Raw genomic sequence first — 11,285 nt, 5'->3', positions numbered from 1 at the left:
AACATCTCATCCTCTATGGGTGAGCCGTCCATTTTTTTGGACTTTGTAATAGATCCGTCCATCTGTTGGACGGATATTTTCACCCTTCTTGGATGAACCGTCATAAGAATTTTAATCATTTCTTCCTTTACGGATGTATTCATCCACTTTATGGACTTAAGTAATAACTTGTCCTTTTTATGGACTTTAGAACATCTCATCCTCCTGGGATGAAAACCGTCCACAAGGATTTCAGTTATTCCATCATTCTCGAATGTACCCGTCCACTTTGTGGGCTTGATAAAATTTTGTAGAAAAAAAACACTAGTCATATCTGAATACTCCTCTTATTAGTCATTTATTCATAGGAGAGTAATTTCTCTAGGGAGAAGCTCAAAAAGATACTTAAAAATTATTGTAGCAAAAATAAATCATCTAATGAACTTAAAAAAAAAAAAAAAAAACTGGAAAATGTAGCAAAAATTATCTAAAAGTAAACTGAAGGTTTGGTGGATGTTGCTTTCTATGTCGTCATCTTTACTGGTAGTACTTCCATAGGTGCTCAGCATTCTATGGATGTTGCAACTGTCACCCGTCTAGCGTCTTCATATGGTAGGTGCCTTTCCTTTGCCATGATGTAATTCTGTAGGGTCCTTCCCAATTAGGGCCGAGTTTTCCTTAGGTAGGATCTTTAGTGGCGCTCATTACCTTCCTCAAAACTAGGTCTACTGCCTGGAAGCCTCTGTGTCTGACTTTGGAGTTGTAGTGCTTCGCCATAAGGTTTTGGTATTGTGCCATCCTTTGCTCAGCTGTTGCCCGGACCTCGTCCACCAGGTCAAGTTACAGGCATATAGCTTCATCATTCTTGTTCTCATCATAGTTCTCCACCTGGTAACTCGTGAACCCTACCTCTGTTGGGATGACTGTCTCGCTTCCGTATGCTAGTCAGAATGGTGTCTCCCCCATAGGTGTTCTTATTGTTGTCCGGTATGCCCATAAAACACTCGGTAGTTCCTTTGGCCACATGCCCTTTGCCCCCTTAAGCCAAGTCTTGATAATCTTGAGCAAGGATCGGTTCGTAACTTCAACCAGTCCATTGGCTTGTGGGTGAGCAGGCAACGAGTAGTGGTTCTTGATTTCTAGTTCCGAACAGAAATCTCTGAATGCGCTGTTGTCAAACTGCTTTCCGTTGTCCGAGACAAGCACCTTGGGTATCCCGTATCTACAAATGATATTCTTCCAGACAAAACTCCGAATATTCTTCTCTGTGATAGTGGCTAAGGCTTCTGCTTCCACCCATTTGGTGAAGTAATCGTTGCCAACTACTAGGAACTTTAGCTGCCTAGTGTTAGAATTCTATTCATATTGGGATTCTATGGACTAGGGTTAATTATGAGGTGCAAGTCGATTCTATTTAGGATCCACACAATGAGCTTTTGAGTGCCGCGTGGCCTTTTGATCCGTCCACCTTGGGCCCATTCACATTGGATTCGTTCACCATTAGCCCATTTGTCACACAATGTCAAGTCCACCTAAATGGATCCGTCACCACCAGTTTTTCCCTCTTCACTTATATTTTTAAACTAATAGTCATTTTGGTTATTGTCGTTATCACACTTATAGAAAACACATCAGTGGCTAATAAACTGCATTTGCTAGTGAAAAATAGTGTTTTGGTAAGCGAGATGATGACAATGACCAAAATGAAAGCAAGTTAAAAAATATAAGTACCAAAATGAAAGCCGTAAAAATTTGAAGGCAGAATGAAAATAAGGTCAAAATATAAAAATAAAAAAAGTGTTTTTTTCATTTGAAAATAATCTATCCTTAATCACTCATTATGTTTTAAATTTTATAATATGTTCAATATTCTGAAATTTTTTGTCTATATATTGCACAAATGAGAGTTTTTTTTTTTTTTTTTTTTTTGATCATGCACAAATGAGAGTTTATTGGCGATAAGTGTATTGTTCAAAATTTATTAGTTGATTGAGGGAGAGGCAAAATTAAGTAAAAGTGGCAATGGTATTGCTGAAATAGGAGAGAGAATAAGTAGGCAGAGAAGAGAGAAAGCAAATTCGGCTAGAAATCAAATTGCTATTTAACTCCCATGGGCAGCTAGTCATATTCACTCTTTACTCGGCTGGAAATCTTTAACTATCAAAACCATTCAAAATACTAGGAAGCAGGAACAATCACACTCAAGCAAGATTTGAGCTAGCTTGGCCTAAGGGGTGACTAGCAGGCTTGGCCAACTTGTTTCTTCAAAGTGGCGGGGACTAATTCAGAAGGAAGGTTGATGTAAGTTCTGACAGTGGGGCTATAAATGAACCAATCTGTTTATAAACAATTTGGGCTCGGCTTGGTAAATAGTTCGTTCATGTTTGTTTGTTTATATATAAGTCAAACTTGAGTCTTAATTTTAGGCTTGTTTGATAAACAAGTTGAGCCCAAGCAAAAAAAAAAAAATTGTTCGTGAACAATAGGGCTTGATACAAAACATGCCGAGCTTAGACTTGTTTATAACTTGATATATGTTTACTAAATAAACTCATTATTATGACATTACAAATATCTTAAAAATAACATCGTCCACATGAGACCACTTACCACTACCCATTAATTTTTCTTCTTTCCTCTAATATTTTTTAACACTCTCTCTAAACTGACCATGGAACACTTTTAGACTTAAGTTACGTTATTTTTAATTACTCAAGCTATAGACAATGAATGATGAATGAATGGATATAATTATGTAAGTTGTAATTTGAACAATTTCTAATCACGGGTGGAATTAGAAGCATGATAAAATGAGTATATTATTATTATTATTTTTTTTTTGTTGACTTGATTTTTTGGTGATATAAGTATTTGATAATGCAATTTTTTTGGACCCCAAGCTAAAAAGTTTGACTTGAGCTCAAGTTTGAGCTTGATATTAAGCTTAAGCTTGGCTTGACTAATTAATTAAGCCAAGCCAAGTCAAGCTCAAACTTTTTGGCATTCTCACGAGCTCGAGTTCAAACATTGTTTTTAGGCTTGTCTCAAGCTCGAGCCAAGCTTGAGCATTTGATTTTTATTGATGAGCCAAGCTCAAACACACACTACTCGGCAAAAGCTTGACTTATTTACGGCCCTAAATCTGAGGAACTCAATGCCATCGTTTCGTTTGTGAGGTACCCATAAACGTTTTAGGTGTATTTTAAATAGCATCACGACAATATTAAATCTCAAAATTCTAAAAATTTTAACTTTAGATCCAAAATAGCAAATAGTTAAAATTTTAATTTTAGATCCACATAATAGCAAATAAAGAAAGTTGTTATGTCTACAACATTTTCACAACAAATCATAGGAGGTAAGTTGTTATTGGTTCTAATTTGAATTCATAACTTAAACTACTTTTTTGCCCATCCATAATAGCAAATAAAAACTAGTCATCTATGATTTGTTGTGAAAGTTTTGTGAAAATGTTGTGGATATAGTATTTCTCAATAATTAAAGTATAAAAAGAAACATAGGCTTTAAAAAAAATCAAACAGTGCTTTAAACATTAAAAAAAATTGACACCTCTTCTAAAAAAAAAAAATAAATAATAATAATAATTTGATACCAATAATGCATAGAAAAGTTTTTACATAAAATGGGTTTTAGTTTTGGGAGGGACCACCACCATATAGGAGTGGACTAAATGACCTTTTTTTTTTTTTTTTTTTTTTTTGAATATTTAAGTCATTTTTTTTTGGCCCCGAGGGGGGGGGGGTGGTGTGTGTTTCGTATAAATTTTTTCCCAAAATTCTAAAACCTTGGGTCCTTGTTAATTGATACAAACCGAGAACTCCCCTAAGCATTTTATAAATAAAAACCTTCCAAAACAAAGAATAAATATACGATACTTTAAAATGGAGATATCTTTAGCAAACAACAGACCCTTATCAGCTTCCCCATCAACTATGGGCCAAAATGGGAAATTAACCCTCGATTTAATGCCTATAAATCTAGTCTCAAAGACTCGATTTTTATGGGTTGATCACGTCTGATGTGGTATTTTTTTTCACGTAGTGTCTACCTAGAAATCGAGTCTCTAAGACTCGATTTATAACCCAAAAATAATTACAATCATTCATACTCAGAAGACCCAAAATGCAGAAACAGCAAAAACACAGAAAGAAAGAAAAAAAAGAAAGAAAGAGAGAAGAAGAAGAAGAAGAAGAAGAAATGGAGATGCAAGCTCAAGATCTGAAGCCATCCACTCGAGCTGAAGCCACCCACGCTGACTTGAAACCCACCCACCCATGGTCCCACACCGACCTAGGCTGCGCTGCCCAGGCCGCGTGGCCTAGGTTTCGCTGGCCTGGGTTGCGCGGCCAGGTCGCACTGGCCTGGGTCAGTTTGATTTTTAGAACATGAAAACCGACCCTCAAAGACTTGATTTATAGTCCAAAATCGAGCCTTTTAGCCTCGAGATGCTAGTAAAAAATATAGTTTGAAAACATGGTCTAATAATTATAATGTTTGAAAATCAGGGTTAATTTCCCATTTTGGCCTCAGCCATGAGAGTATTGAGTTGGAACTGTAGAGGTTTAGGCAAACCCTCTGTAGTTCTACAATGCCAGAAATTTGCCCTCGAATACAAACCTGATGTTCTTTTTCTTATGGAAACTCGGTTAGCAAAGGATAAAGGAGAAGGTATTTGGAGTAAATGTGGTTGGGAGTACTCAAGAGATGGACTAAGTGGGGGACTTTTGCTTGCCTGGATGCCCAAACAGAGACTATAGATTATCTATGCATCAAAGAACCTTGTGCACACTGATTTGCTGGACAACAAAGGTACACCCCTTTCTATCACTTTTGTTTATGGTCACCCTGAATATGCTAAAAGAAAGGAGGTCTAGTGTAAACTTAAGGAATTGAAATTGTTAACCCATTCAAATTGGCTCTGTATTGGGGATTTTGATCAAATCCTCAGTAAGGAAGACAAATTTTCTTTTAATCAGGGCTCACTCTTAGGAGTGGAATCTTTTCATTTCCTTATCTCTGAATTGGCCCTATATGATCTAGTTGCATTAGGCCAAAGATTTACTTGGATGAATAGAAGAGAAGAGGATAATTTTGTAATGGAGAGACTTGATAGAGCCTTTGCAAGTGTAGATTGGATAAAAGCCTACCCTAATTATGCACTTAGGAACTTTCCAATCATTCAATTTGATCATGGTCCTATAATTCTAGACTATGATCTCCAACAATCCTTTCATAGAAGGCCCTTTAGGTTTGAGTATATGTGGACATCACACCATTTATGCAGGAATGTAGTCAAGCAAGCCTAGGATTTTAGATCTTTTGGGTCTAGAGCTTTTCAACTTAGAAACAAAATCTCAAATGTGAAAAGAATCTTCACAATCTAGAATAAAGAAGTAATTGGAAGAGTGGAACAAGATATTGCCCACAAACAAGATTAACTCCAAAAAGTGCAAAATTCCATCCACACAATTGATGATGTTAGAAAGGAGAAGGCTCTTAGAGAAGAACTAGAAATTCTGATGCATAGGGAGGAAGTGATGAGGGCTCAAAAAGCCAGAAGCAATTGGATAATATTAGGGGACAGAAAAAAAAAAAAAAAAAACAAAAAAACTTCCAGATAGTAGTGAAACAAAGGAGAGCCAAAAATCGAATTTTGCATCTTAAAGTTGAAGACGGAAGTACTATTGAGGATCAAAGGGTCATAGAGAATTTGTTGGTTTATCATTTCAAAAAGTCCTATGAAGGATCTATTAATGCTTTTTTTGAGCAGATTCTAAATGAATTACAAACTCTGCCCCCATTCCCCAATTATCCAATCAGCAGAACCTTGCGCTTAATTGTCCTATCATAAACAGGGAAATAGAACTCACTGTCTTCCAATTAGGCTCCCATAAAGCTCTTGGACCAGATGGTATTCCTACATTCTTCTATCAGGAGTACTGGGACACTGTAAAAAGTGATATCTTTAGCACTATACAAGCTTTCTTTCACTCAGGATCCTTGCTCAAATCTCTTAACCACACCTTCATCACCCTCATTCCAGAGAATTTTAATCAATTTAGGCTTATTAGTCTGTGCAATGTCATTTATAAGATTATATCTAAGATCCTTGTCAATAGGCTTAAACCTTTCATGGACCAGTTGATCACACCCTATTAGAATGCCTTTATCAAGGGAAGAAGCATTATTGACAACATTCTGATTGCCCATGAAATTTTTGACCTTCTTGGGAAAAAGAAAGGAAGGAAGAACTGTTTTGGGACCTTAAAAATTGATATGAGTAAGGCTTACAACAGGGTAGACTGGAAATTCTTGAAAGCAGTGCTAGTGGCAATGAATTTCAGTCCTAGGAGGATAGGCTGGGTAATGGAGTGTGTTTCAACTGTCCAATACACACTTTTGGTTAATGGTAGTATGACTCAGACTTTCAATCATCAAAAGGTCTTAGGCAGGGAGACCCTATGTCCCCATACCTTATGTGTGCAAATGTTTTATCCCTATCTCTCTTAAAAGCTGAACATAATAAGGATATTCAAGGGATTAAGTTAGGTAGAAATGGATGCTCTTTCACTCACCTATTTTTTACTGATGACTCTCTTCTTTTCTTCAAAAAAGATGACAGATCCCTTACTCATATCCAAAATATCCTACATTGGTACTGTACCTTATCAGGGCAAAGCATCAATCTGCCCAAGTCAGACCTATTTTGCTCTCCCAACATGCCTAGAGATGAACAAGATTCCCAGGCCAATTCTCTTCAGGTTAACTTGGTTCAATCCCTTAGTAAATACTTGGGTCTTGATCTTAAATTGAGAGGAAAGAGAGTTGCTGATTTCCAATTCTTGGTAGACAAGTTAAAATCAAAACTTCAAGGATGGAAAGAAAAGTTGCTCTCCTAAACAGGTAGAAATACCCTCATATCTTCTGTCCTCCAAACTATCCCCTTTTATACCTTCTCCTAGTTAGGGTCCCTGAAACTACTTGCAAAAACCTAGATTCAGTTGTTAGGAATTTCTGGTGGGGACATGACCAAGATGTTAAAAAGTTGCATTTGGTCCATTGGGATAAATTATGTCAAAATAGAAAGGAGGGTGGTATTGGTTTTAAGAAGTTCAGCCTCGAGAATCAAACAATGCTTGCTACGCAATTTTGGAGGATAAGCCAAAATCCTCAAACACTGGTAGCTAGAACTTTCAAAGCCAAGTACTTCCCAAGATGTTCCATTCATGAATGTGAACCTAAACCCCACCATTCTTGGTTTTGGAGGAGTATAATTAAAATGGACAACCCAAAGCTTAAGGAAGATGGTGGATTAGGAAAGGAAGGGATGTTCCTCTACACCACCCAAATTGGTTTCAATGCCCCACACAAAACCTGCAGAACCCAAGTCTTGTTACTGGTACTGTAGCTGACCTCATTGATCAAAATTTTGGTTTTTGGAAATTTGATCTGGTTAGAGCCATCTACATAGCCCCTTAATGCTCTGAAATCCTAAGCATCCCTATACCTAAGACTAATGATGTATCAGATAAGCTCATGTGGAAACACTCCTCATTTGGAGAGTATGAAGTCAGGAGTGCATACAATATACTCCTTAAGGATGAGGCCCTAAAGTCACCTGTTGAACTAAGACCTCCTCATATTCCAGCTGATGTGTGGCAGCTTATCTGGAAAGTGAAAACTCCTCACAAAGTTAACCTATTCGTGTGGAAACTTATGCAGGATTTTATACCTACTTTCCTTACCTTGAAAAATAGGGGAATTAGTACTAGGAGCATATGCCCTATATGTGATGAGGGAGAAGAGTCTACTTCTCACTTGTTTCTCCATTGTGCCTTTGCTAGAGCTTGCTGGCATGGGTCTACCCTACCCATACATACATCAGACTTAAGCAATACAAGTCTACAGATCTGGCTTAGCAACATCATATTGAGTTTCAAACAGATGGACCAAGTGAGAATGGACTACCTTAGATCTGTTTTCACATTCCTTTGGACAATCTGGAACCACAGGAACATGGTGATTCAGGATGGCATTACCCCTAACCCCATTGAAGTCATACTAACTGCTCATACCTTACCTTGCTGGTTAAAGGAAGCTTATGAAAAGAAAGAAAGCCATGACAATTCACATAGGGGAAACTATTCTGCATACCAGAATATTGGAGGACCTTGGGACTTGATTGTCAAGGTAGCAGGTGCCAGGACGAAGAGACCTAGGAGGACTGCTTTTGCATATGAGGCAACAGACTTACAAGGGATAGTCATTTTTTGGGTACCACCAGTAGTGGAGCATCTACAGCCAATGCAGCAGCTCAAGAAGGTTTAGTGGAAGTTGTTGTCAAAGCTAAAGGACTTGGTTTCTGCAGAATTTTGTTCATGTGTAGTAGTAGAAGATTAGCTCAAGTTTGTAACTTTAATTACACACCTAGTTGGTAGGAAAAAACTATGGTAACTGACATCTCAAACCTGAAGCATCAGGGGTTTTGTTGCAAAGTCCTTTTTGTTTCCAGGGCTATCCTAGGTTATGTCTACAGTGATGCTAAAACTACAACTAATGTACCTGGTCCCAGTGACTGAGCTAGGATCTAACTTTAGGGGGGTAAAAATTACAATTGACATCACATTTATGCACATGCAAGTGAAAATATACATATTGATATAGTATTTGAGATCAATTTGCAAAATAACAAATCATTCATGTGTATGCTAAGCAATATTTGAATGCAAGAAAATTCAAAATAAAATAACATATTCATTATATTATATTTATCTATTAGGGGTTTATTTACATAAAAAATCATTTTGAAATTGTAACTATAAAAAATGTTATAAGTCTACTTACGAAATGGAAAGGTTTTTAATTGTTAGATAGACATAAAATACAACTTAAAAAAATTTCTATTATTTTTGTTAACCTATATGTTATAGGTCTATTTATTTTAGATTAACATACCAACTTATTTTTATCTTTAACAAACGTGTGAGTAGTCTATGCTCTCAATCCTTCCAAGAAAGCAACTGCTCGTGTTATGTATACGGTTTTGTAACATTTCATCATTAATAACAGTTTTATATTTTTACCTAAAATGCGTCTAGACTAGCTAGTAAGTAAATATTAACAGATTTTTTGGGTGGGGCCGGGGGGGACCCAGCTCCGTCCCCTGCTTGGTCCGTGTAGCTGGGTTCACCCAACTTTTGTATAGTGTTTGTTTCCTTTTCTGGTAAAAAAAAAAAAAAAAAAAAAAAAAAAAAAAAAAAAAAAAAAAAACCCTAAGACTGCGGGTAGTGGTTTATATATAGGTCAATGATTGGGTCAAGTGCTCCATATATACATACATACATACATATATATATATATATATATATATATATGCACTTGAGAGAGAGAGTTACCGAATCCGTAGATGGTTCTTGCATGAATCTTGTATAACAAAGACTACTCTTAAAATGAGCTGCTAAAGTCACAAAATGCATGACAATATTCTTCTAGACCAAATTTTCTCTGCACTCTGATGCACATAATTTCAAAGCTCTGTCTGCATCTTCACGATTTTTATACTTGAATATAGGGATTTTAGACTTTCCTATAATGATTGCTTCTCGTAAAGCTTTAAGGAGTGCTGGGATTTTAGACATTCCTACAATGGTAGCCAAACTATCCTCACTACTCGGGGGAAGAGAAGGGGGAGTAGTAGGGAGTGGAGAGGGAGGGAAATGTGGGGAAAGAGAGGATTGTGTTGTCTCATCGGCGTGAGATACACCCAGGTCCCAGGACAAGCGTAACAAATCCCATCGGTTTGTGATAATTGTTTAGGAGAATTGCATTTGTTGGCAAATATTTTTTTTGTTGGTAGATACTATGCAGTGATGATATATTATATAGTACATTATGTAAATACATAATTTAGAGTAATATTGAAGATTTGTGGTTGACCATAATAGAAAATTAGTATACCAACAAAAAAAGTAGACAATTAAAAGTTATTGTTATTTATACTTATTGAAAATGTATTCCCCTGTCAAATTTATATATATATATATAGACAAATGGTTGATATATGTGTGTGTATGTAGTACGTAGGTTACTGTCAATATATATGAACAAGATGAGTGATAGAGATCATGAAAATTCGACAACTAATTAATTTTGATTGTATCTATTGTCAAAATTTTAGTATGAGAACCAAATTCATTCTTGGTTTTTTATTTATAATGATTACATTAGTTAGTTTACATAATATACATGTTTTAAATTATATAAGAAATATTTTAAAAAAATTGCATATCAAACACTAGAAAACATTCTCAAGCTCATTTTCAAGGTCATTACCAAATACTGGAAAATGAGACAGTTTTCTAAAAAATGCTCGTTGAAAAATGAACTATTTTCTAAAAAATGTTAATGCTGAAACAACCAGAGCGTTTGAATTCTTTTGTATCTTTTGGGTTTTGAATATAAAAATAACAAAGCTTTATATAATGGGTTGAAACCCGTTTGCATGTAAGACTTGTAAGTTGACTTTTGAGCATAATACTTTAATTTGAAAAAATGGATGTTGGTTGGCAGGGATAATTTATTACATTTATATTGGAATGAACTTTTGATTTATTTGGTTTTTTATATAAGTGCATTGTGACTTTTGGTCTCATTAAGTACGATTCAAAGATTTTTCAAGCACGATTCAAAGTTCAAAGTTACTTCTTCCTAAAGTAATGTCTCTTTGAAATGGGTCAAGAGTTTACCAAATAATAATAATAATTATTGTTACATTTATATTGGAATGAACTTTTGATTTAAATGGTTTTTTATATAGGTGCATTGTGACTTTTGGTCTCATTGAGTACGATTCAAAGATTTTTCAAGTACGATTCAAAGTTCAAAGTTACTTCTTTGAATTCTTTGAAATGGGTCAAGAGTTTACCAAATAATAATAATAATAATAATAATAATATATTATTATTATTATTATTATATTTGGGCTTAAAAGTCGTGGTTGCACCAAGTGGCTGCACTATATTGCAGATTTTTTTTTTTAAAGATTTTTTTTTAAAAATATATAATTTTCCTTCTCCTATAATTTCTAAGTTGATAAATATCTTAATTTAATTACACTTCAAATTCTTCACCTGATCCATCTAATCCTTATTTAATTATTGTACTATACTACACGTAAAAAGAAAACATTTATATAAAATAAAAAAATGTATAGCAACGTGTATTATAAAAATAAAAATAAATAAAAAAGCACTGTGCATTAAAAAAAAAAAAAAAAAGCAGCAACG

At 35.3% G+C, this 11,285-nt stretch overlaps 1 protein-coding gene across 1 annotated transcript; it reads left to right on the top strand.

The window, feature by feature from the left end:
• The first annotated feature begins 7,279 nt into the window (after positions 1-7,279).
• LOC115963415 lies at positions 7,280-8,328 on the top strand. Its single transcript, XM_031082411.1, has 2 exons — positions 7,280-7,399; positions 7,513-8,328. The coding sequence occupies exons 1-2, from the start codon at positions 7,280-7,282 to the stop codon at positions 8,326-8,328; spliced, it is 936 nt and encodes a 311-aa protein (XP_030938271.1).
• The last annotated feature ends 2,957 nt before the right edge of the window (positions 8,329-11,285 follow it).

The sequence above is a fragment of the Quercus lobata genome, chromosome 2 (genome assembly GCF_001633185.2).
Source record: "Quercus lobata isolate SW786 chromosome 2, ValleyOak3.0 Primary Assembly, whole genome shotgun sequence".
Taxonomy (NCBI): Eukaryota; Viridiplantae; Streptophyta; class Magnoliopsida; order Fagales; family Fagaceae; genus Quercus; species Quercus lobata.
Note: the sequence above shows the minus strand (reverse complement) of the source record. Positions and strands in the feature narration are given on the sequence as shown.

Excerpts from the sequence above, each read along its gene's own strand:
- LOC115963415 (XM_031082411.1), top strand. The coding sequence starts at position 7,280 with ATGGACAACCCAAAGCTTAAGGAAGATGGTGGATTAGGAAAGGAAGGG. Across the intron at positions 7,400-7,512 it reads GAACCCAAGTCTTGTTACTG|ACTAATGATGTATCAGATAA; the intron begins GTACTGTAGCTG and ends CCTATACCTAAG.